Here is a 23,238-nt window from a genome sequence, read left to right as displayed (position 1 = left end):
GAACTTAACTCTTATGTTTATATCTGTTATGTTCATACCACCAAAGTCTGATCAATTCTTTCATGGCCCAAGGCCTACAGTGCCCACCAACAAACTGTTTCAGATAAAGACAAACAACAACTTAGCAATGGCCTTGGCAGAAAGAAACAACTACAAGCTCACAGCACATGTAGTCAACCAAGCGATTTGTTGACATAAAGCTAAGCATGCCCAAAATAATATGGGGAAAATACTGATATTATACCATTTGCTGATATCCTGGCACATCTGTAGAAATTAGTTTATGAGTTTTCAAAATAAAGAGATAGACACTCAATCAAACACTGAAAAAATAACTACTGTAAATGTCCAGAGTGTTTTAAGCAAATAGATGTGGAGGCCGGATGTGCCACTGCAATATTAGACTTAAATGGTGATACAATGTTCCTGAAACAATTCAATAACTATAAACTATACAATAAACTACAGTCAACTGACAGGGGCTCTCATAGGTTAGAGTAATGAGCAAGAAGAAGACCCTATCACCTCAGCTGACCACTAAAAGCTCCTGTTATTTTTCTGTTGGTTGCACATTGATTAAACAAGGTGTCTAGGTAACTGTAAGTGATAAAGTGTGGATGAAACAAAAACAATCTTTATGGTAAAACGGGAGGTAAAGTAATTGTGAGATCCATTCACAATTTATCCATCTTTTAAGATTTTTTTTTTTAAATTAAAGTAACTTAAACCATATTCTAAATGTATCAATTAAGTAATCCATTATAAGTAACCATGGGAACAGGTGTGTGATAGTCTATGTGTACCAGCCACCATACTTTATACCGTTATACTTTACTACAGGTTCACTACATACATATTTATATATTTAGCCAAATAACAGTTTCCTGAGGACAGTCCATGCCTTGTATGGATAACAAGTAAATAAATTCAGTTTTGGTTGATATTAAAGACTTCATTTACATGTGCCTGGTCTCACATGAGATCCAAACGTATGTATTTTATCAGACTTCACGTGTGGTAACTGTTAACTGGCATTCCCCATGGCTAACTTACATTAACATTAGTTAGCTAATAAGCAATTTAAAGATGACATCCCAAAATAATCACTCACCAAATCTTCTATTGCAGGAAAACTTGATCTTCGTAAGCAGATCGGACGAGTCTACTGACTTGTTTTACTTTCATCTAAATAATTAACGTTAAGTTACCAGTTCATAGCATTTCATATTTGTGTCATAGTGCTGGGAGGCGAACCAAACCAGTAAGTTAGCTAACTCGCGGACAACAGCGCCATCTATTACCACTTTGCGCTGACCACTTTGACCGTCATCAGTGAAGCCCGCTTTCAGATTGTTATATTTGCTATAGTTGCTACATTGCTAGTTTATTATTAAAACTAAAATAAAAAAAATAGGTGTCAACTGTGAAGAGGTGAGGAAAGGTCGCGCTGTTGGTATTTGAATGTGGCCTTTTGCCACAAACGGATACACATTCTAAGTTCCTGGTGTCACATTCATTTGTGTCCCCAAAATGGCGAACGTAGCTGCCGCTGCGGCTGCTGCTGCCGCTGCCGCCGCCGCCGCGAATAGAGACCCAGCCGTTGATCGTTCATTGCGGTCTGTGTTTGGTAAGTTTGCAGCAGTTACTTGCTCTGTTGTAGGCAGTTTTTTCCGTTTGCCAAATAATAAGTGGATGCAGCACCGGCTAACTTAATGAATTAGAGCTTGCTAACAGAGATAGTCGGCTAGTGTTGCCGTTAGCAAGGCAGCAGCTCAAACTTACCGCATCCACATGAACAACGAGAAAACAAATCTTTAAGTGAAAAAGTGAGCTCATTTTAATTGTCATATTAACATTTGTCATATCTCATATTTATTTTAGTGGGGAACATTCCGTATGAAGCCACAGAAGAACAGCTGAAAGACATATTTTCAGAAGTCGGGCTTGTTGTCAGCTTCAGGTGAGTGAAATTACTAGTATCGTTGATTATGTGCTGCATAACGTTACAAAAGTCGGTTTTTTGTCCGGTGTTTAAACACCGGGGTCTTAACGTTTTAGATGTTGTTATTTTCCCCGTGGAAGATTGGAATGCATGTTCCCTTTTTTTTAATCAACTGTAAACATGTGGACTAGTATCAGACACGATCACATGTGTCTTCTTGTTCTCAGGTTAGTATATGACAGGGAGACAGGAAAACCAAAGGGATATGGCTTCTGTGAATATCAAGACCAGGAGACGGCCCTCAGTGCCATGCGGAACCTGAACGGGAGAGAGTTCAGTGGTCGGGCTCTTCGTGTTGACAATGCAGCCAGTGAGAAAAACAAGGAAGAGCTCAAAAGTAAGCCTTTATTTCAAACTAAGATGTATTTGATTCGACTGAAAGATGTTGGTGCAAAGCTACAGTACTCTGCTCTTTCTGTCTTGCACAGGTTTGGGAACAGGAGCACCCATTATTGAGTCTCCTTATGGAGACAGCATCCAGCCACAGGAAGCCCCAGAGTCCATCAGCAGAGCTGTGGCCAGTCTGCCACCTGAGCAGATGTTTGAACTTATGAAACAAATGAAGGTAGGCTATTTTACTGCCTCAGTTTTTTACTAGCACATAATACGGTTCCTTCTTGCTTGGGACGCAGATTGTTGTTACATTCCAGGTCTAATTGAATCTATCCTCTCAATAGAGGTATTTTAAATAGATTAATTTAGCACTTACAGAGTGAAGTGTCACTACTTTGATATAGTCCAGCCCTACCTCCTTGTATGTTTCATTATGTTAATCAAATTGACATGTGTGCATCACAGTTATGTCGTGTTCTGTCCTTCTTGTCCTTGAGGCTGTGAAGAACTCTCTGAATAGTTCCCTCTGTTTTGTTATTGGTTATGATGCTCTAGTAAATAATTTAGTTTTTGACTCTTGACCATTATTACTTTGACTAAATCATTGTTGTGTTACTTTACCAATTTTCAACTTATTTTATTTATTGGTTATGAGGCTGTTATAAGCTCACAGTTCCTGTCAACTCACAGTCAGGTGTCACTCATTAGCTGGATTACTGACCTGTTATGAACTGACATTCAACAACTTTAGAATTGTAATAAAATGCTTTTTGTATCTTTTACCAGGCAAGCCTACTTGTGCATATTTATATAATCCACAATAAATCTTGAATACATTCACACCAATTTCAAATATTCTGTAAATGTTCACTACACCCACATTTGAAGCTAATGAGAAACTTTGACAGGCTGATAAATAAAAGTAGTGTAGTACAAAAAAATGTTCTTTTTGACCGAAAGCTTTAATGGGCAGTTATGGTGCCTAAGCTCTGGTATTATGAATTGATCTCTGGAACTTGTGCTTCAGTTGCCTTTATGTATTATTCTGTTGAATTTAGGTTCAGATCTTTGTGTAACAGTACCATCTCCCCAGAACAGGGCTGAAGAAATAGTGCCTGGCCTTTACATATTGCAGCATTTCACCATTTTGATGCTAGATGGCTGCTGCTGTTAAGGCGGCCAAAATAAAATGAGGGCTTTCTGTCAAAACTTTAAAACCAAAATGTGATTGAACATACTGAATGTTGCTCAGGCTTTCAAAAATGGAAATGTACCTAGATGGAATTAAAGAAGGTAAAGTAAGAGATCCAATGTAATTAAATTATAGTTTTTCCAACAAGTCAAATTCTCTGACTGTATCTTTAATTATTTTTACTCTCTCTAGTCTAGTCTCGTTCTTCCTTTCCGTTAACAGTCTATCTTTCTCAACTCTGCCAGAGAAGCCTCATCTTTGCACATCTGGCAGTCTGCTTCATTAAGCTCAAAGAAACGCCACTCTGCAGACGTTTTCCTTCCGACTGGAAAAGTGTTTTGTTGCACCAAAGCTTTTGTCAGTAGGACAGCTCCATATGCTGATTAGAGTGTGAGTGTCCGGGCTCCGATCCTGATACCACAGATATTGTTTGCACGTCTTTTGTTTAATGTTTTGTGCTGATGCAGCCGCTTTAGTTGGTTGTGGATGTCTATCTGAATCATAATTGGGTAACAAAAACTACAGGGGGATGTCTAACTTGTCAGGAACTAAAAGCACACAAGGTTTTTTTTAATGAGTAGTTATTTTTATGTAAAAGGGATTGAATCCAAAGTTTTGTTTTTTGCTCTGCCCAGTTGTGTTTTTTGATGCTGTCAATAATATCATATTTCTGATTTCTCTCCCTCCAGCTGTGTGTGCAGAACAGCCCCCAGGAGGCGAGGAACATGCTGCTGCAGAACCCTCAGCTGGCCTATGCTCTGCTGCAGGCCCAAGTGGTCATGCGGATTGTTGACCCTGAGATAGCCTTGGTGAGAGTAATAGTAGTAATGAGTTAATCCAGGGGTGGCCAAGCTACGGAACAACTGCGGCCCACTGCCCGATTTTAAATGCCCGGCGGTGAATTTTTAAAACTAGTAGTGAACCCTGTCATTGCACTCCTTAGTTTGAACACTAGAGCCGCTGTAAATTTGAACAATTACTTGACCTACAGTCAGGGTCTGAAATTAGCGCCCAGGAAAAATCGTTGGGTGGTGATGGTGCAGTAGATAAGACACATGCCTTTGGTGACCCGGGTTCAATTCCCACTGTGACACAACCACCAATATGTCCTTGAGCAAGACACTTAACCTATAGTTGCTCCAGAGGCATTAACCTCTGACATATATTGCAATTGTAAATCGTTTTGGATAGAAGCGCACTTATTTGTGCGCTAAATAAAGGAAATATCTGAGTGGCTTGCCACAGTGGCAGGTAGTGAAAAATGTTAGACCCTGCCTACAATGATGGATTACTAGTTTATTAAAACATTTACCTCAGTTGATTAAACATGGCGGAACCAAAAAGACAAATAACAAGTAAAACGGTGAAAATTTCAGACTATGGATTACTATAGACTACTATATCCGTGATGTCTTAAATTTTTCTGTATATGGCCCATAGTCAAAAACGTTTGGCCACCCCTGGGTTAATGTGACTGTCACCTTGTCATTAGTCAAAGGAGATGGAAAGTTATTCTGCGCTTTAGAGTACAAATTTTTGAGAAGTGCTCTTCCATTTCATTCATATACAGAAAATGCTGCACCGTCAGACTCCAGTCCCGCCTCTCATTCCCAGCGGGCAGGGTGGAGGAGCACCGCCTGTCAATCCACCTCCTGCACAGCCCAGCGTGCCAGTGCCTCAGCCGCAGCCTGTGGTAAGTGGAACAGTCTTTCACTCTCTCTACAGTAAAGGTCACATTACACTTCTTTTCAATAAAATAGTCCCGCACTCAGCTCCAGAAAAAGACGTGAAGTCACAGCTCTGATGCGGGAAATGAATGAAGAATGGCGAGTGCAATCAAAACTGTAAACAGTGTTTGAGAGCTTCTTATCTGGAATGTGATCATTTATTTAAATATTTTCTATATGTTGAAGAAACAAAGTTGGTCAAAGATGACCTGCTAATCCACGAGAGCAGGAAACACATGCTTTAATCTGTCCATTAGAAGTGAGTGGCAGATGGCACAAATATTCAGTGGACAGTTTAATGTGACCATAGCTTAACCCGTTTATATTGTATTGTAGAGTAGTGGTTTACATCCCATCATGCAGTCTCTTTCCACTCTGTAATCTGCATTTCCCTAGACGTGAGTAAATTTAATCATATCATACCTTCTTCAAGTCGAGAAAGATGGGATAGTAACGGTGTTTTTTTGTTAGTTATTTTTTTTATAAGGTCTCAGAATGAATAACATATTAGATTAATTCTGTAGGTTACATTATTTGTTTCCTTTATTTATTTATTTATTTTGTCATTTGTTCAGCCTGGGATGCATGTCAATGGGGCCCCTCCGATGATGCAGCCCCCCAACATGGGTGTTGTCCCTGGACCAATGCCTGCACCAGGACCTGCACCAGGACCGGGTCCAGGACAAGTGGGACCTCCAGGTAATCATCAAACTGCTTGTGTACTCACATCACCAACTGAACTGGCTGTGGCAACATCACTTTTATGTTCCAAAAATCAATTACTGAGGTCATTGATGGTTAATGTGAGAGGTGTGACTGTTTCATGGCACCCGTTCCTCATGCAGAATGAACACAAAGTGATTGTTTACCAAATCTTCATTCCACTATTAAATCGGCGGCAAACGTCTGCCACTACAGTCTGTAATTCTGGAGGCTTACAGCAGTTGTTTTTGGCGCGTGTGTGTATCTGCTCAGTTGATTCCACACACGTGTCATGCTGTAGTTTCCTCTGGTTTATTAGTCTCTGTTGTGATTTGCCATCTGTATGATAAGATGTGCAACATTTTTAAGGATTAAAGATTTAGGTATATGTTATGTTTGACAAATAGTACTAGAGTTTGTAATGAAAATTAGGACTGCAATTAACAATTTTCATTGTCCATTAATCTGGGGATCATTTTACTCGATTAATTGATCGTTGTTTGGTCTATAAAATGGTAAAAAGTGTTTCCCAAATCTCAAGAGGATGTTTTCAAGTGTCTTGTTTTGTACACAACCCAAATATATTAAAGTTACTGTCGCAGAGGAGGAAAGAATCCAGATATTGATAATTAAGAAGCAGAAATCAGAGAATCTTTACTTTGTTTTTTCATATATATATATATATATATATATATATATATATATATAACACACGTTAATGATTATTCAGGAACCAAAACTACAGTCATACATTTTTATTCAGTTATTTCAGCATACATTTGTATAACTGCACTTATTCTGACCTCAACTGTAACTGCAGCGCGTCCATTAACAGAGATTTGGCTAAAATACAAAAAAGAAATGATCTTCTTGTTAGAATGAATGAATTACCTCATTTTACATTAAAGCTTTGCAGGTGTCATGGCTCACTGGGATCACTAGGTGTCACCAGAGCCCTGTAATTAGTCGTGGTGCTTTATTAGCGGCACAGAATTATCAACTTGACTCTTGAGGATCTTATTTTAACTCTCCCTAAATGTTAGTCATTCTATTGTTGTCTCTGTTTCTGCCTTCATCTAACATATTTCCTAACGTTAAGTTCCCTCTTCACCCCCCTGTGTGTGTGTGTGCGTGTGTGCGTGTGCATGCGCGCATACAATAATGTCATGAGCATGCTTCAAAAGTGCTGCTTTGGTCTCTTGAGTCTTGTGTCTCCTGTTCTTCTCACTTTAATGCTGGCTCAGGAAACCTTCAGCATTCTCCCACAGGATCGTCTGGACAAGCTGCTATCGAGCGGCCTCAAGGTATCACTGTGCTCCGTCAGTTCTCCAGTCAGGTCATGGGACTGTTATGGAGAGGCCAAATGTACAGCTCTTCTGGGATTTAGTGTTAGCTTTCTGCAGTTTGTTCAACTGCATTGAACACTATAAATATGAACCCCTTTTACCTTTATACATTCAGCCATTAAAGTAGTTATTGAGTCTGTATGTATAAAGATTATGATCTCTGAGCTTTATCATAACTAAAGCAGGATGTGTGGTGAGGGTGGGGGGATGGGGATGACTCCTCGTTTGACCAGATAAGGGTTTTTTGGGCAGGTGCCAGGAGTAGAAGTAAAACTGTTAATGTGACTCGGAACCCAAATGTGCAAAATAGTAAGTAAATAAATGTAGTAAGTTGTGTGTAGTGCATTGTAGATAGTTTTAAATTCACAGGACCTTCAGTTCAGTGTTGAAATAGGAAAACTATAAACTTTTGTGAGAGGTGTGAATTTGATATTTCAACAGTGCCGTTGTCAGAACATGTAGTATACATACACTAGTTGCTTGTGTTTAAGTAAGTTTGTCAACACCAGATGATGGCTTTCTGCCATCTGCACTCTTTTAGTTTTTAGTAGACTTCATTGCGCAGCTTGGTGGCTGTCAATACAGAGGAGGAATTAAGATACTCTGTGAAGGAGGTTGAAAATGCTTGACAGGCCTCATCACCTCGTCTAGTTGACTCATTGTCAACCTGCTCAGTGTGACCTGCAATACATGTGCAGGTGTGACTCTGAGCTCGAGGCAAGTCTGAGCCAGTCGTTGGAAATGGTACAACTCTGACAGTTGACCTGCATCCGACAGGTTAAGAGCTTGGTGAACCAGTCCTGGTGCCGTAGTAAACCACAAACACTGATTCTCTGTGTAGCTGAATTGTGTGCAACAACAAACATTGTCCATGCTGAAAGGTGTGCTTGTTTGTGGTGGGGCTGTGTTGTTATCACCTTTGTGAATGTTTTGTCTTTGTGCTTCTTTTCTTCTGATGCTCTGCACGAGCTAATCTCATTTGACAGAAGACAAATTTAAACCTCCCCAGGCATTATTAAATTGCTTTGACTCTGGGGGTTACTTTGCAGAGTCTGCTATTTGTAGTTTGTGAAAGTTTGGAAGAGACTGTCATCAATCCATACTGATGGACGTGGACCACAGGAGATCTCCTGTTGTTCAAGACATGATGTAAAATAGATGTTGAGGCCACATGTTGGGGTGGAGGCATGTTTTTTTTGTTAGTTTTTTGTTGTTGCCTTTTTTTATTCTCATTTTCTGTGTTTACGTTCTGTTTTTAGGCTTTTTGTTTACCAACTGATTTAAAATGAGACATACTATTTAGAGTTCTGAAAATGTAATTTATTGATATTCACACCTGGCAGATTTTCACAAAACTCCTACTCCTTTTCTGAATCAGTAGAAATTCACATGAAGGCATTCGGTTCAGACTTGTGATGTTTTTTATTAGAGATTCTTTAAAACGTATGACTGTAGTGTCTGGAAAAAGAAGAATATAGTGACATTTGACACCTAATGAGAGGTCTGTCCTTGAGTCTTGGTTTTGTCGATTTTGAAGTCATTAGTTGCAGCAATTCAACCAAACCACATGTGAGATGACAGCAGATATAAGGAAATGAATGTGTTCACTGGCATGAACGGATCTAAACCTGCCTAACTGCAATTTATTCAAAAATTGTGTGCTGTTGTTCACTTTGGGTAGTAACACTGTAGATAGTCATGCAGTTAAAACAATTTAACACTGACACACCGATTTTACTTCTCTCTTTCTGCATGCTTCCCATCATGATGTTTTCATGGCCAAATAACACCAGAGTTACAGGACACAAGTAGGAAAATATTCAGACCTTCTTTATCTGTGTGGGAATTTGTTTTTGTTTTTTTTACAGATGGCATTTCATGTGTTTTGAACCTATAACCTCCCTCTTAATGTGGATTCACTTTTTCCTGAATTTTTGTGTTCCTGATCCCTCTCTTGATATTTCCCCATGTGTGTTGACATCAGGCTGTGGCAGTTTGATGTGGCTCTGGTTGTTTCCTGAGATATCTATCCTGAGCACTCATCCTTTCATAGTTGTAGCAGTAGCTGTGTGTGTGTGTGTGTGTGTGTGTGTGTGTGTGTGTGTGTGTGTGTCCTTTACCTGGAGTTGCAGCCTGTTCACAGTTAAAGCCTATTATTAATGGTTTAGTCATGAAACATTTCCTGCTCAACGAATAGAAAAAATTCCTAGTGTTTTTATGTGGTTGAATGTGTGACTTTCTCTCCCAGGACCAGGTGGTATCCCTCCTAGGGGCCTGCTGGGAGATGGTCCTAATGATCCCAGAGGAGGAACTCTGCTGTCAGTGACTGGAGAGGTCATCGAACCCGCGTAAGATGTTTACTCATATCACATAAATTTAAAGTCCATTAAGACTGAAATATCCAAAATACATTTAAGTTATAATCATTGAAATCTCATGCCTTTAATACAACAGATCCAGGAAATGTGGAGGCGGTAAACACTTGATGAGCAGCTAGTTTATTAGTTTGCAGTGTAGCCAAACAAACTTGTGTTTTTAATAAAGATGTCAATCAGTAATGACACAGGCAAACTAGTTTTCCACACAACAGCAGGGCACAGTAAAGGAGTGCTAAGGAGTTGGAGGTGCGCAGCCTGTCGCCTGAAGCTCCTCATCAGCTCACTGTGGCTGCTCCATCTTGTGCCATCAGTCAGTTGCAAAAAAAAAATTGTCTGCTGATGAAAACAATGCAGAAAATTACAGTTTTGTTGATTTGTGTTTCCTTTAAGTGCTTCCCAATAAAAGCTACCCCATGCAGCAGTTGTAAATAAACCATTGACATCGAGCAAAACAGTTGTTTAATATAAATCTGTTTCCTTTTAGGATTTTTTTTTTATCAGCAGCCAGGGCAGGCCCACCCCCATTTCCAATTTATTTTTAATTTTTTTTCAGTTAATTCGAGCTTTTGTAAAACATAGATGACGTTTTCTATATGTTCATGCAAATGGATTTTCACTCGGAAAGGTTTTATTGCATGAGTATAGCTGTTGTCAATTTGGGGTTACCGTCACTTCACTGTCTCCACCATGACTGGCTGCTGTGTATGTGCGTGGTTGGGGTGTGTGTGAGTGCCGAAAGTGAGCAGACAGAGGCTGCAGCCTGATAATAAACACTATCCCCAGGCCTGTTTAACACCTTGTTTCGGTGCCCGTCCCTAAACAACGTTAGTTTTCTTATTCGTTGTGTCTACACTGTCGTGTCAAACTAAAAGCCTTCGCAGAGTCCCTTAATTGTGACTTCATGACATTTCATAAAATTCTGAAGAATTGTTTGTGCATGTAAAGGAAATTTTACTCTAGCTGTGGTGGACTCATCTACTAACATTGAAAAGTACCATACTGAGAGGTAATGACTGAATGTAAATACATCAAATGGCTATTGCTGAAACATTGCAGATCCTAAATAGTATAAAATTATTTGATTTCAAACGCAACATTTTTAAATGCCAAAAAACTGTAATAGTGATTTTGCCAATTAAACTTAATAACTGGAAAACTTGCAATATAAATTTATTTTGTGTCTGTGTGTATTTAGCCGCAGCTACATGGGCGCTCCACCACCACACCAAGCCCCACCTGTACATATGACCCAAATGGCAAGTGGACCCCCTCCCGATATGAGAGGACCTCCAATGGACATGAGAGGCCCACCCATGGGCGAACCACGAAACATGATGGGTGACCCCAGAGGGCCCCCAAATGATGGAACCACGGGGACCCCCGATGGAAACCAGAGGTAGCTGCTCTAATAATGCCTCATAGTTTGAGAACCTGAACTTAATCTAGTTTAAATTCATGTGCGATTGTGTGCATGTAGTTAACATTTAGTTTTTGTAACAGATCTCAGTTTAGTTTCAGTTCCAGCTGGCAGACAGACCAAAAGCCACGGAACCAAACAAAAGTCTTTTGTCCTAGCAACACCATTGTTATGTAACTTTAGACAGACATTTAACCAGAGTTGTTGTGTATGTAATGGACACTTGAATGATTCACTCAGTATTCAGTGAGGTGTGATTGGCAAGTGTGGTTTTGTTTCCTTCTGCAGGTCGCGACCCGAGAGGGATGGACGCTCGTGGTCCAGTGACAGGACAGAGGGTTCCCATGGCGGCAGGGATGCAAGGCCCTGTTCCGCATAGCATGGGTCCCAACGCTCCTCCTCCTGCAAGACCGGTAACAGTTGCATCTAATGCCTTTGTCAAGTTTTTTTATGTTGGCTGCCCAAAGTTATTTTTTTCTATCTTATGAAACTGGCTATGTGCAATTAAAAAAAACTTTCAAGACTTCTCTTTTTCTTGTTTTTGTAGAATACAAAGTATCTAATTTTGATATATCACAAGGATTTTAACCTGTTTTCCTTTTTTTTTTTTTTTTTAGCCTATAAATACTGATCAAATGGACATAAACTTGTCCTTAAACATTATAAAAGCTATGTAATAGGAGGGAAGAAAGATGCAAAAGAAATGGTCCTTTCTGCTCATATTGGACAGTCATTACCCCTCTGATAAATAGTGTAAACTAGCAGTATGTTTGACCTGCAGGGTCCTGGTATTTCTGGTGTTCCTCCATCGGGAGGAGGCTTCAGTCCGGGGCAGAGCCAGGTCTCCACACAGGACCAGGAGAAGGTGGGTGTCACTTTATCTGTCAGCCCTGTATTATAACAAACTGGACAAAGAGTCGCTTTGAATTGCCTTCATAACAATCTCTAAATATTTAATGTCTGCTGCCAGGGAAGAGACATGCACATGACGACACACATCAAAGCGACTTTGATCTGTAACCAGAAGTTCTCTGGGTCATCAGCAGCTTGTTGAAGTGCCTCTGAGCAAAATGCTAATCCTTTATTTTGCTTGTTCATTCACTGAAGTGACACCTTAGGGGAGGAGGAGAGCAGGGCGTATGGAAATGCTGCATCAATTGTTTGACTTCAACAATAGCTGTTGATGTTTCAACACAATAAAGGCTTCTCATGTTTCTGTGTTACCCAAGAACACCAGTGAAGACACGCAAGAAACTTTCCTCATTCCATCATTTCGATGGCAGAAAAGCATGTTTTACCTACAGTATGACAATTAAATGTAATACATGCCTTTTGATTGTCCCTCTCTAGGCCGCCCTGATTATGCAGGTCCTGCAGCTGACCCCAGAACAAATCGCTATGTTGCCGCCGGAGCAGCGGCAGAGCATCCTCATCCTCAAAGAGCAGATTCAGAAGACGGCAGGTGGGGCACCTTGATGGTCTGACGGAGGGAAAAGCCTCAAAAGGTTTCAGGTAGGCCAAGATGGAAGTTTCTTTATTTCCTTCACTTCACTGCAGTTTCCATCCTTCCAGGAAATTCACAGATTCTTAAGCATTCTTGTGTCGTCATGAAGCAACTCTGTCATTTCTTAAACACGATTCTGTTTTCTTTCCTTCTTCAGGACATGCAAACTGCTCCACCCATGTCACCTTCAGCTTGAAGACCTGTCATTAGTTTGGAATATTGTAGGTTTTTTTAATCATACTGTCTTGTTTTCTGTGTGAAAGAGTAAGGTTTGCTTTTAAGGCAACAATGTAGGTGAATGCTGGACAGATAAAAAAGGCCGGAGCTGGAACGTCACCGGGTTTCATCCTTTTCCTCCAAAGCTGACTGTTTTCATGTTATTGGCTCTGGTTTGTCTTGATATTGTTTTGTCAATAAAAGAGGGGGAAAAAGACATTGATTGCCTTTATTTCTTTATTCATAAGCAGTTTGGAAATATAATAAAGGTGAATAATTGTGAAATAATACAAATCCCTTCAATAACTATAAATCCTTCCACGTCTGTAGAGGATGATAAATCACGGGCTACGTGACTGCAAGTCTCCCTCCTAGTTAACCATCATCTTATTCTGATAAGGAAATGCCAGTGAATTTGATTGGTTATAATACAGATCCACTGATTCTGAGGAATTTGTTTCCTTAATCAGTAAAACCTAGGAAAATATATGACAAATTTTTGTTTACCACACATTTATCACATCAATCACATGTATTAAATAATGCAACATTTATTATTATTATTTACAGTGTATTTGATCATGAGCAAGTGGGGAAAAAAATATGCTAAAGAAAGATAAGAATATGCTGAACTGAAACAGCTAGTTGACTGGCAGAAAAAAACAATGTGTTACCTGATTTAATAGTAATTTTTCAAGAAAAATACCACAAATTTGCTGGCTCCAGCTTCTTAAATGTGACACTTGGCTGCTTTTCTTTGTCTTGCGTGAAGGTAAACGGAATCTTTTGGGGGTGTTGGACTGTTGGTTGTATCTAACAATGTAGTTCAGGAGCTACAAGAGCTTCACCAGAAATGCAGCTTAAAAGTTATGACGCATGGCTATACAAACATTGTGTTAAGAAAGTCAGTCCCTGAGGAGTGCTGATAAAATAACATGCCTCTTTATCAGTGTGCTGGTCTAGTGTACCAGAACTCACCTGTCTAGTGGGCCAGATTGTCAGACAGCTTTTTCATCACCAATTGTTTTACGAATATTCCTTCACAGTGAAAAAAAATCACCCCTCCCGCCTACCAAGTGTTACCCTTCAAAAAGCCCAAATGCTGTTTTCCTGTTGAGTTTTCGCTCAGAAGTTCTCCTTGTTGAAGTAAAATCTGGTCTTCCGAGGATCCATGTCGGAGTATTTAGCACATTTCTTTTCCAAGACTTCTGCCAGAACTGCAGGACCACACAAGAAAGTTCCCACCACAGACCTGAAAACATTAGCAAAAACACGATGAAGACTTAAAGTCTCAGTGATGTAAAGTAACATTTACTCAACTTGTACTTGTACAATTCTGGGGCACTTTTCTTGAGTATTGCCATTTTAGCTGCTTTATACTTCTATTCCACAACATTTTGGAGAGAAATGTTTTACTTCATTAAATTTATGTTACAGCTGTAATTACTAGTTACATTTCAGGTTAATATTTTAGATAACAACATATAAGCTTGTAAAATACAATGTTTCAGATTTAACCAGTGGATCTCAAATTAAATTGTTGGCCAAAAAAAGCAATTGTATATCTTTATATAAATATGTTACAAGTTCCACATTCTAAATCTGACTTAAGTAAAAGTACAGAAGTTTTATCAACAACATGTACTTAAAGTATCAAAAGTAAAAGTACTCATTATGCCGAGAATTGCTTATTTGATGTTGTTTATATACAGTATATATTGTCTAATCAAGTCCTCAAAACCTTATTTTCAAGAGAAATAATTCTATCTTCAGTTAAGATGTCGTTTTCATTTAAGTATGCAATGTTCTATAAATATAATAAATACATTATAAATGTAAAATAATGTACCGCTGTAGCTTCAAAAAAGAAAGAATGAACCAAATTGCTGTGTTAGAAGTATAAAAAAATTAAACTTGATTTTGTAAAACACGATGATTCGTAATATAAAGAAAACTGGAATATTCTACAGTTTCTACAAATGTAAAAAAGAAAGAAAAGAAAGAAATTAGATTTTGTGCACTGAGCAATGCATCATATTTTGATGTGAAATCTTTATCTGTCCCCGTACGCAGGATAAGCGGTTGACGATGGATGAATCTTTATCTGTGAAATAACTAGTAACCGCATGTGTCTGATACATGTAGTGGAGTAAAAAGTACAATAATTAAATTTTTTTGCAGAAAATGGAAACACAGTTAAGTAAAGTCAATAGGCTACTTGAGTGAAAGTAATTTACACCACTGTATATACAGTAATTAAAACTAGCTCCATCTCAACCAACTATAACAGTCAAATGCTGCATTGATTCTCAGTATTAACGATCTATTCATATAAAACATATAATATGTCAGCTAAGGCCATTTTTTCTTCAGAACCAGTAGTTTTACTTCTGTTAAAGCATATTTTGCTGCTGATACTTTTGTGGTCCTTAAGTAAAAGGATCTGAATACTTCTTCTGCCACTATTAAATTGATTAGTCTACCTCTTGTATTTTATTGGGAATTAAAGATATTAAGATAAAAAATGTAATATTTTATCATACGTGGGGTTCTCTTTGCGGACTTGTTCGAACTCCTTGTCCCAGATGGGTCTGCCATAGTGAGTCTTCTGTTTGAGCCCAGTGACCACGTCGGTGTCCTCGTCAAAGTGAACCTTTGCATGAGTGGCCTGGGTGAAAAATGGACAGCACAGCTGAGTTTACCCTGAAACTACCTCATACTGTTCATCTGTACTTTGGTCTGTGATTCACACACATACATGGCTTTGATCCCATCCAGTCAGGTAGAGTTTGTAGGTGAGGAAATTCCCCATTCCTCTCTCCTCCATCTCATTCTCCAGCACCTGCAGAAGGTCAGCAAACCACTCAAAGGCGTGTGTTTCCCTGCAGAGCCAGTAGAAGTAAATCTGAAACCAGGAAGCAGATGCAAATATGTTTAACAATAAGCCTCTTACAAAAGAGCTTGCAAAACTGCTGATAACTTGCCCTCGAACATGGGTGTATTGTGAAAACACATGTTATGTATTTAAGAGACAACAGGTCCTGTCTCACATCAATCAAGTGCATCAGTGTGCCAGCGGAGCGGAATGAATATACAGGTTTAAATGTCAAAAGCAGACTGGTTGGGTGCATAAGTAAATTTAAGTTGTTACCTTTCTGGTGCGCAGTTTAGGGTTGGAGACTTTGAACTTGTACCAGATGGACTTGAGGATAGAGGCAAAGGGAGTAACTCCAATGCCGGCACCGACCAACATGCTGACTTCATAGTCGAACACGTCCTCACTGGCTGTGCCAAAGGGTCCGTCCACACCCAATCTGAGGGAAAAAAATAAATAAGCTGTGTTATGAGGGCACATAAACTGCAGTCGACAACCAAAACATGGAAAAAAGTATTTAAAGAAATACATATTTACATGACCTACACACTATATTGGCATCTGCACTCCGACCTGATGTCACAAAAGGGAGGGCAGCCAAGTTAGGTCAAGTTTAACAGTAATTAATTAATAAATAAAATATGGACCCCAGTACTAGTTTTGACACTGATGTCTTCGATATGAAGAGAACTCTATTGAGAAGTTTGCGTACAACACATCAGACAACGATGAGACTTCATATCAGCGTGAAATGCAAAGTGGTGCACAGAGAACAACCTACTGCTCAGTGTCAGCAAAACCAAGGAGCTGATCGCTGATTTCAGGAAAAAGGAGATAAAGACACACACACTGTCTACATGGTGGTGGAGCTGAGGTGGAGCAGGTGAACAGTTTTAGGTTCCTGGGAATCAGCATCACAGAGAACCTGACATGGTCATCTCTAATCTCCACGCTGGTGCAGAAAGCTCAGAAGCGGATGTATTTCTTAAGAAACTTAAAAAGGCAAAATTCCCCTGCCAAGTTCTTATTAACTTTTACAAAGCAGCAATAGAAAGCATCCTGACTGGAAACATCACAAACTGGCATGGGAGGTGTATGACTCAGGACCGGAGGGCTCTGCAGCGGGTGATTAAAACTGTTCAGAATATCATTGGTACCCATCTCCCGAGCATCAGTGATATCGGTGAGGCGCCTACGTAGAGCCCAAAGGATACTAAAGGACAGTACCCACCCAGCCACAGCCTGTTCACCCTGCTGCCTCCTGGGAAGTATCTGCTGTCACACACTTAGACTACAGAGCAGCTTTTCCCTAAGGCCGTCAGTCTCCTTAATTCATCCTCAGCACTGCATCATGCAAAATTGTTTATTTCTGTATATAATTTTATAATTTTTGTTTATAATGTTTTGCTTTATGTGAGTAGCATTAAGGGAACTACAAACTTTATTTCATTATACAACCTTGTGTTGTAAAATAACAAAGAAGTCTACCTTGTTGTAACCTTGTCACCTTGTAGTATAGCTACACAAAATGTGGTGCTTTTATTTTCTCCTGCCATTTTTAAATGCAAAGCCTCTCTATGAGGCGAGCTGTAGGTGAAAATCATTCACAGGATCACAATTAGCTAGGCACGCTCCAATTAATTGTTACGTTGACATTCGTCCTTGAGGGCAAGTGGACTTTTGTGCCAAATTTGAAGCCATTAACTCAAGCCATTCCTGAGATGTCTCCTTCACAGGAATGGGCTGGACAAGCTTTTAAGACAATACAGATGAGAAGACCTTAGAAACACGCTCAGAAAAAAATTTAACATCTACAATTGTTGTTACAGTTTGTAACACTGGTTTTAAATAGATTCACTGACATTTTGCAGGAGGTGTTAACACTGTTTTTTATCTACCACTGTAGATCATTATACAGTATCTACTACTGATTCAAAGTCATTCAAACAAAATATATGCAGGGCTCTACAATCAATAGTTTAATTAATTATTTAACAGGGTTTGAGGCAAAAATCTCTTCAAAGTTCATGGAATTCCTGTGAAATTAAAAATGAAACAGGGCGATTTGATCCTTTCCCATAATAATAAGGCAGCTTAAATGTCTCTACTTTAAAATGTTTATTCATACTTTTCTGGTTTTATTTAATTTTAGTTTAAATTTAAATTTATATTTAAACTGGTTCAGGTTTTCACCAGAAAAATTTCATGTATCGAGCAGCCCAATAGTAGATCAAAATCACACTACATAATAACAATGATTAACACAACATGTTCTATAAAAAAGACATCCTGTTGGTATATGATGATTTTAAATCAATTCTTTGTGAATATGCAAATTTTTTCTTTTATATATTCCACCCAAACTGCCTTTTAAAATCAGATCAGTGGGTAAAAAATGTCGCCTGCTTGAATAATAAATCATAGCAATGTGGCCTAACAGCATGAAATCAGAAGTGCTCACTTGGGTCCCTGCGATCCCTCTGGTAGCTTCTGCACGATGCTGATGAGCTTGTCCGTCCAGTCCCCGGCCGAGCGGATGTGGACGCTGAAAAAGTCCTCCTCAGGGGCAGAGGTCATGGTGAACGGGTGCCACTCCAGCTGGGAGATGGCCGGGCAGTTGAGGAAGACGTACTGACCCACCTCCATTTTGAAGCCATTCTTCACCAGCTGCAGCTCCAGCACCTTGGACGGCCGCATCACAATCTGAGAGTGAAGCAAATGGATTAAAGTCGCTGTAACATAACCTGCAGAACAACCCAGAGGGCAAAGGTGAAGAATCACGAATCAAACGTACCTTCCTGTAATGGACTGTCTGCATGTAACGAACGAAACGTAGCAGACGTTCACAAATATACAGAACCATTGGAGCAATCACATACATCCAGGTCTAAAAGGGATGAGGAAAATACAGAGACTCAGTGACACTTTTTTTTGTACTAGTAGTTGTAGTAATTCAGTAGATTTAGGATTAGTGGTAGTAGATTAGTGGTAAAGGCTGAGGATGAACAGTGAAGAGTAAAGAAAAAAGATGAACCTGTGGGAACCCTCCTGCAAACTGAGGGATGGGACACTCAGGAATCAGTCCCCATTCATCACTGTGGTCTTTGCAAAAAGCGGTGTTGTGTGCTGGATCTGTTGTCTGTTGACTCCTCACAATGCGCCTGAAGATGAGACAGACAAGTGAAACCTGTTAACAATAACAGCATTCCATTTTAAGAAAAAGCTAGCTGAAACCTTTCCCTTACCCAGCTCCGTGAAAGACAAGTCCGACAAAGAAGATGATGAAGAGATGGTGCGTGTACCAGAAGACTTCAAAGTAGCTGCGTCTGATAACCTCCATGGAGGAGGTGATAATGAGGATGAGGGCCAGCGTGATCACGACACCTGTGAGGCCAGCGATGGTGGTAAAGACAAAGTAGGTTGGAATCTGCTGCGGATTCTGAGACACCAAGAAGAAGAAGAGTGAGACAACATGGAAACATGAGCTTTTCTTTACAAGAACAAGAAGAGGAAGATGACGGAAAAGATGGAGGTGAGAATGTGGACTCTCAACTGTTATTACTGATATTTTAAAGGTACATCCAGACAGCACAATTTTAGCCAAGCTAGCAGCATGGCTCTAGGGGTGGCAATATTGGTTAGCCTGTCTACCATTTTAGTCCATATCTCAAAAACATATTTGATGGATTGCCATAAAATGTTGTACATACTTTCATTATCCCTAGAGGATGAATCCTACTGACAGGGTGATCCCAAATCCATCCAGTAGTGTTGAAATTTCTCAGCTATTATTGAATGTTTTTTTCATGAAATTTGGTACATACATTCACGTTCCCTTCAGGATGAATTGTATTAACTTTGGTGATCCTCCTTTGGAAATCCTGATTTAATCCAGCGCCATCATCAGGTCAAAATTTCAGTATATCCAATACTTTAGTTTGTTACCAATTACTAACTAAACTAATGACACTCACTCATTATCCTCAACTGTACTTTGTGTTTGGTGCTAATTAACACATATTAGCATGCTACATTTGTAGTAAGTAACTAGTACATTTATTAAAAACGTCTAATTCAATGCAATTTTGAGGTTCTAGTGACATTGTTTGGAGTGTTTCCACTATGAGAGACTTCCAACTTTAATTTCTTCATATTTTGTAGGAAAACATTTATCTGACGGCTAATTTATGGTTACAGCTTCAAATTTAGATTTACCTTTCAATATGAATATTGGCATGTTAAAAATCCTTCTTCAAACAAGTACTGTGAAAAAAAAGCCTAGCTTCAGCCTAAAGACAGATGATAAACAAACAAAACCTCAAAAGCAAGAATTTCCTCAAAATTGTAGATATAAAGGGATTTTGTATCTCCACATTTCTCTTTCTTCATTATGGTAGTTTTTTTATAATGAATTATGTAACTTACAAGGTCTGTTATGCGGACTGGGTTGAGGTAGGTGGTGTTGTGTGTGTCCGCCAGGTTGGAGAGAGCAGTACTGAGTTCATCATAAACTCCTTGTCTGCTGTTGTTGAGCCACTCCACATTCAACAGATGAGCGATCATATGAACAGCTATGAGGACACAAAGAGGTGACACATTTTTGTTTGATTTATGTTATATGTTTCTTGTATTTTCTTGTTTGTTGAAGTATTCATTAACACATCCACCCAAATCTACACCTATAGTACAGATAAATTAAGTTGCATTCAAACTAACTTGGGCTGGGCAATAAAACAATAATGATAATTATTACAATATAATTTTACTCAATAAGAATATAACAAATCACAAACTAATTAGCACTTTTCTTCTATTAACATATTTATTTTGTTGAAGAAAAGGTACTGAAAAAATATTTACTAATCATATGTGTATGTAATATTTTATCATAATTGTTTTGGATGTTGTACCTCAGATTTGTGAAGTGATCCACGGTTTGGCATCAAGTCTTTGTCATTTTCAGACCATAAAGAATAGTTTAAAACCACAATTAAACATCTGGTTTCTTCAACTTTCACTCAGGAGCAAAAATCAGCCTTTAAACTTGAAAGAAATAATAGTGTCATTTATCGTGAAAATTATCGACATTGATTTTCTGGCCATATCACCCAGCCCTATTCCTAACTTAAATGTTGATAAAAGAAGCCATTTCTATAGATATAACTTAACCAATTACTCATATTTATCTTTAAATGAAGTTATTTGCTAAGGTTTTTTAAAATGTCTGCAGGAGAGAGGCAAACCGTAACCATTTGGGAATATTTAAGCAAAACATAAGCTCACCTGTCATCAGAGCTATCATGTATGCCACCAGCTTGTGGAAAGTCAGATTTTTGTCTAGTTGTTTCCTCATTGTTCTGCCACAACACTAAAAAGACAAAGAAAACAAAATTGGCAAAGAACTTATTTCCAAAGCAAAGTCACTGAAACCCAACTGACCTGTCTTTTGAGAGAATTGAGGGCCTGGGTGATACTATGGAAAATGTATTTTGGTTGGATTTTCCACACAAGTGTGTTGTGAAAACATAAGGGTTAGGACTGTCAAACTTGCCACGCAGAAATTATTATTGAAAAACATTTTTTTGGATACAATTACTTTATTTGTCTAGCACCTTTCATGCAGTCATGTCAGAGAGTAAGTGCTTTGCAAAACTATTATCAGCTATTATTAGAAAGGAGGATCCTAAGTTAGCAGAAACATAGACGAAGATAACAAAACAACAACTTTAAAACGTGTTAATAAAAATGAAATGCAAAGAACTTAGTTTGGTGGGAAAATATGGGGCATGTTCAGCCTGAAAACACTCCACCTTTAAAAGACAATGACTGTGTTCAGTGCGCCTCGCCCGCTATGATCTTACCACAAAGGAGCCCCGGAGCAGAGACAGCAGGTTCCTGCACACCGGTAGGAGGATCAGCATGCAGTTGAAGTTGAGCACAGCGGCAGGAGCTCTTGCCCAGGGTAAGGCATGCTGAAATAAATCAATAAAAATGTATGGATGTGTTCATACACTAATTAGGCTATAATTATTAACCAAACGTTGTCAGCTGATGTGTTTTCTATTTTTTAAGGCCAGGCATGGCTATGTCTCTGAGTTTTTATGCGCCAGGGCGCAGACTGAGATCCCTTGGTCCCTTAGCCGTTTCACGGTTTAGGCTGAAAACTAAAGAGGGTCTTTGCTGTCAAGGTTCCTGAAACAACCAGAGGAGATCAGAGGAGATCAGGCTGGCAGTGTCTGTTACCGCGTTAATCTCACTTCTAAAGACACATTTTTACAAAAGCTTTTACTGTGATGCCTGCTTTTATTTTTTTTCCGTAGGCTAATTTGCATATTAACGTAGGCTATGACTTGTGTTATAACTTGATGTTTTATACTGATTGTTGTAAACAACTGTATGATGCCAATTTATTAAAATTTTATTTTGACTTATGTATGTGTTTTGTATATAGGCCTAGATTGTAGTGGGCCTACTCTTATTTTTGTATTTCTTATTTTATTCAAACTTGTTTATGTTTAACATTGATTGTTGTAAAGCAGTTTGTTGCCTGTATTGAAAAAGCATCCTATACAAATAAAGCGATTATTATTATTATTATTTTCGTCACTCACCCCCAAGAGATGGCGCGTGTAGAAAAAAGAATCCCCCCAGTAGTATCGGAGGTAAAAAAAGACGAAAAGGAAGATGTTGATGCCCATCCAGACCACCTGCAAACACAGCCAGCATTATATTTTCATCACAAAATTAGTCATTCATTTAAAAATATGCATTAAAATCCTAGTCTATTTGCGTAGAAGGTGCAGGAGTTTAGATATTGACATTCATAGTTTTTGTTGGTCACTCGGTATTTTGCGCACAAAACATGTGCGCAAACTCTCACTCTTGTCACGTTTAGCCCTCTTTGCGATTTGAAAAATGAAATTCCCGAAGTGCGACTGTAAAGAACTCACCAGTATGAAGGATGAAAGTCCATTATTGATAATCCAGTTACCCATGTTGAGCACTTTATCTCGACTCGCAGCATCTCCAACCTGCTTGCACTTCTTATCTTATAGCCGTGCTGTCTGGACCCCTCCCTCCCTCCTCCTCAGGTGTACAGCCTACAGGTGATGAGACACAAGGATACAAAACGTGCAGCTAGCGAAATTGTGTGGTGGGGGAACTTTAGAGATGTCTCACGCCTGAGAGTTGAATGACCACATTCCAGTTTGCTGGAAAAACAAGTAACCTAGTGAGAATGAGGAAGTGATGGCGCTTAAGCACGAACCATTATTTGGAGGTATTTCCTTCTATTCAAAGCCAGAAGCATAAAACGTTTGGGAAACGCAGCGGACGTTTATAAATGTGGTGGCCATTCTTAATATCTGCCTAGCTGTCTGAAAGTTCCACCTCTTATGTCTGCATTGAATTTTGTCCTGCATCATTAATGACTGAAAATATTTTGGAAAACAGGATTGTTCCGAGTCCCAGAAATTTGAGTTATGCTTGGATTATGAACAGTCGCCCTCCTCCCCTCTTAGGCCCTAATGCCTATTTTTAGGTATCT

At 39.1% G+C, this 23,238-nt stretch overlaps 2 protein-coding genes across 2 annotated transcripts; one reads left to right on the top strand and one right to left on the bottom strand.

Annotated features, from left to right (window-relative positions):
• The first annotated feature begins 1,472 nt into the window (after positions 1 to 1,472).
• On the top strand, positions 1,473 to 13,036 carry cstf2 (cleavage stimulation factor, 3' pre-RNA, subunit 2). Its single transcript, XM_038698887.1, is given in 14 exon segments — positions 1,473 to 1,627; positions 1,882 to 1,960; positions 2,170 to 2,339; positions 2,431 to 2,567; positions 4,217 to 4,336; positions 5,098 to 5,220; positions 5,830 to 5,953; positions 9,551 to 9,650; positions 10,876 to 11,038; positions 11,040 to 11,076; positions 11,386 to 11,510; positions 11,879 to 11,962; positions 12,448 to 12,609; positions 12,759 to 13,036. Coding segments are annotated over 13 exon segments (1,485 nt in total). The 5' UTR covers positions 1,473 to 1,530; the 3' UTR covers positions 12,574 to 12,609; positions 12,759 to 13,036.
• On the bottom strand, positions 13,033 to 23,118 carry nox1 (NADPH oxidase 1). The gene is made up of 13 exons (XM_038698886.1): positions 22,643 to 23,118; positions 22,304 to 22,399; positions 21,554 to 21,664; positions 20,976 to 21,060; positions 20,118 to 20,263; positions 18,938 to 19,131; positions 18,727 to 18,853; positions 18,487 to 18,579; positions 18,154 to 18,395; positions 15,969 to 16,131; positions 15,576 to 15,722; positions 15,361 to 15,485; positions 13,033 to 14,069 (listed from the first exon to the last, which is right to left on the bottom strand). Exons 1-13 carry the CDS (start codon positions 22,685 to 22,687, stop codon positions 13,943 to 13,945), a joined length of 1,701 nt encoding a protein of 566 aa, XP_038554814.1. The 5' UTR covers positions 22,688 to 23,118; the 3' UTR covers positions 13,033 to 13,942.
• Between the last annotated feature and the right edge of the window lie 120 nt (positions 23,119 to 23,238).

The sequence above is a fragment of the Micropterus salmoides genome, unplaced genomic scaffold, assembly GCF_014851395.1.
Source record: "Micropterus salmoides isolate LMB-PRFRI ecotype aquatic unplaced genomic scaffold, ASM1485139v1 Ms_hic_scaffold_5, whole genome shotgun sequence".
NCBI classification, from domain to species: Eukaryota; Metazoa; Chordata; class Actinopteri; order Centrarchiformes; family Centrarchidae; genus Micropterus; species Micropterus salmoides.
The sequence above is the reverse complement of the archived record's forward strand: the minus strand, read 5'-3'. Positions and strand labels throughout refer to the sequence as shown.

Excerpts from the sequence above, each read along its gene's own strand:
- nox1 (XM_038698886.1), bottom strand. The coding sequence starts at position 22,687 with ATGGGTAACTGGATTATCAATAATGGACTTTCATCCTTCATACTG. Across the intron at positions 21,061-21,553 it reads TGCTCCGGGGCTCCTTTGTG|TGTTGTGGCAGAACAATGAG; the intron begins GTAAGATCATAG and ends TTGTCTTTTTAG. Across the intron at positions 18,854-18,937 it reads CTTGTCTTTCACGGAGCTGG|GCGCATTGTGAGGAGTCAAC; the intron begins GTAAGGGAAAGG and ends TCTCATCTTCAG.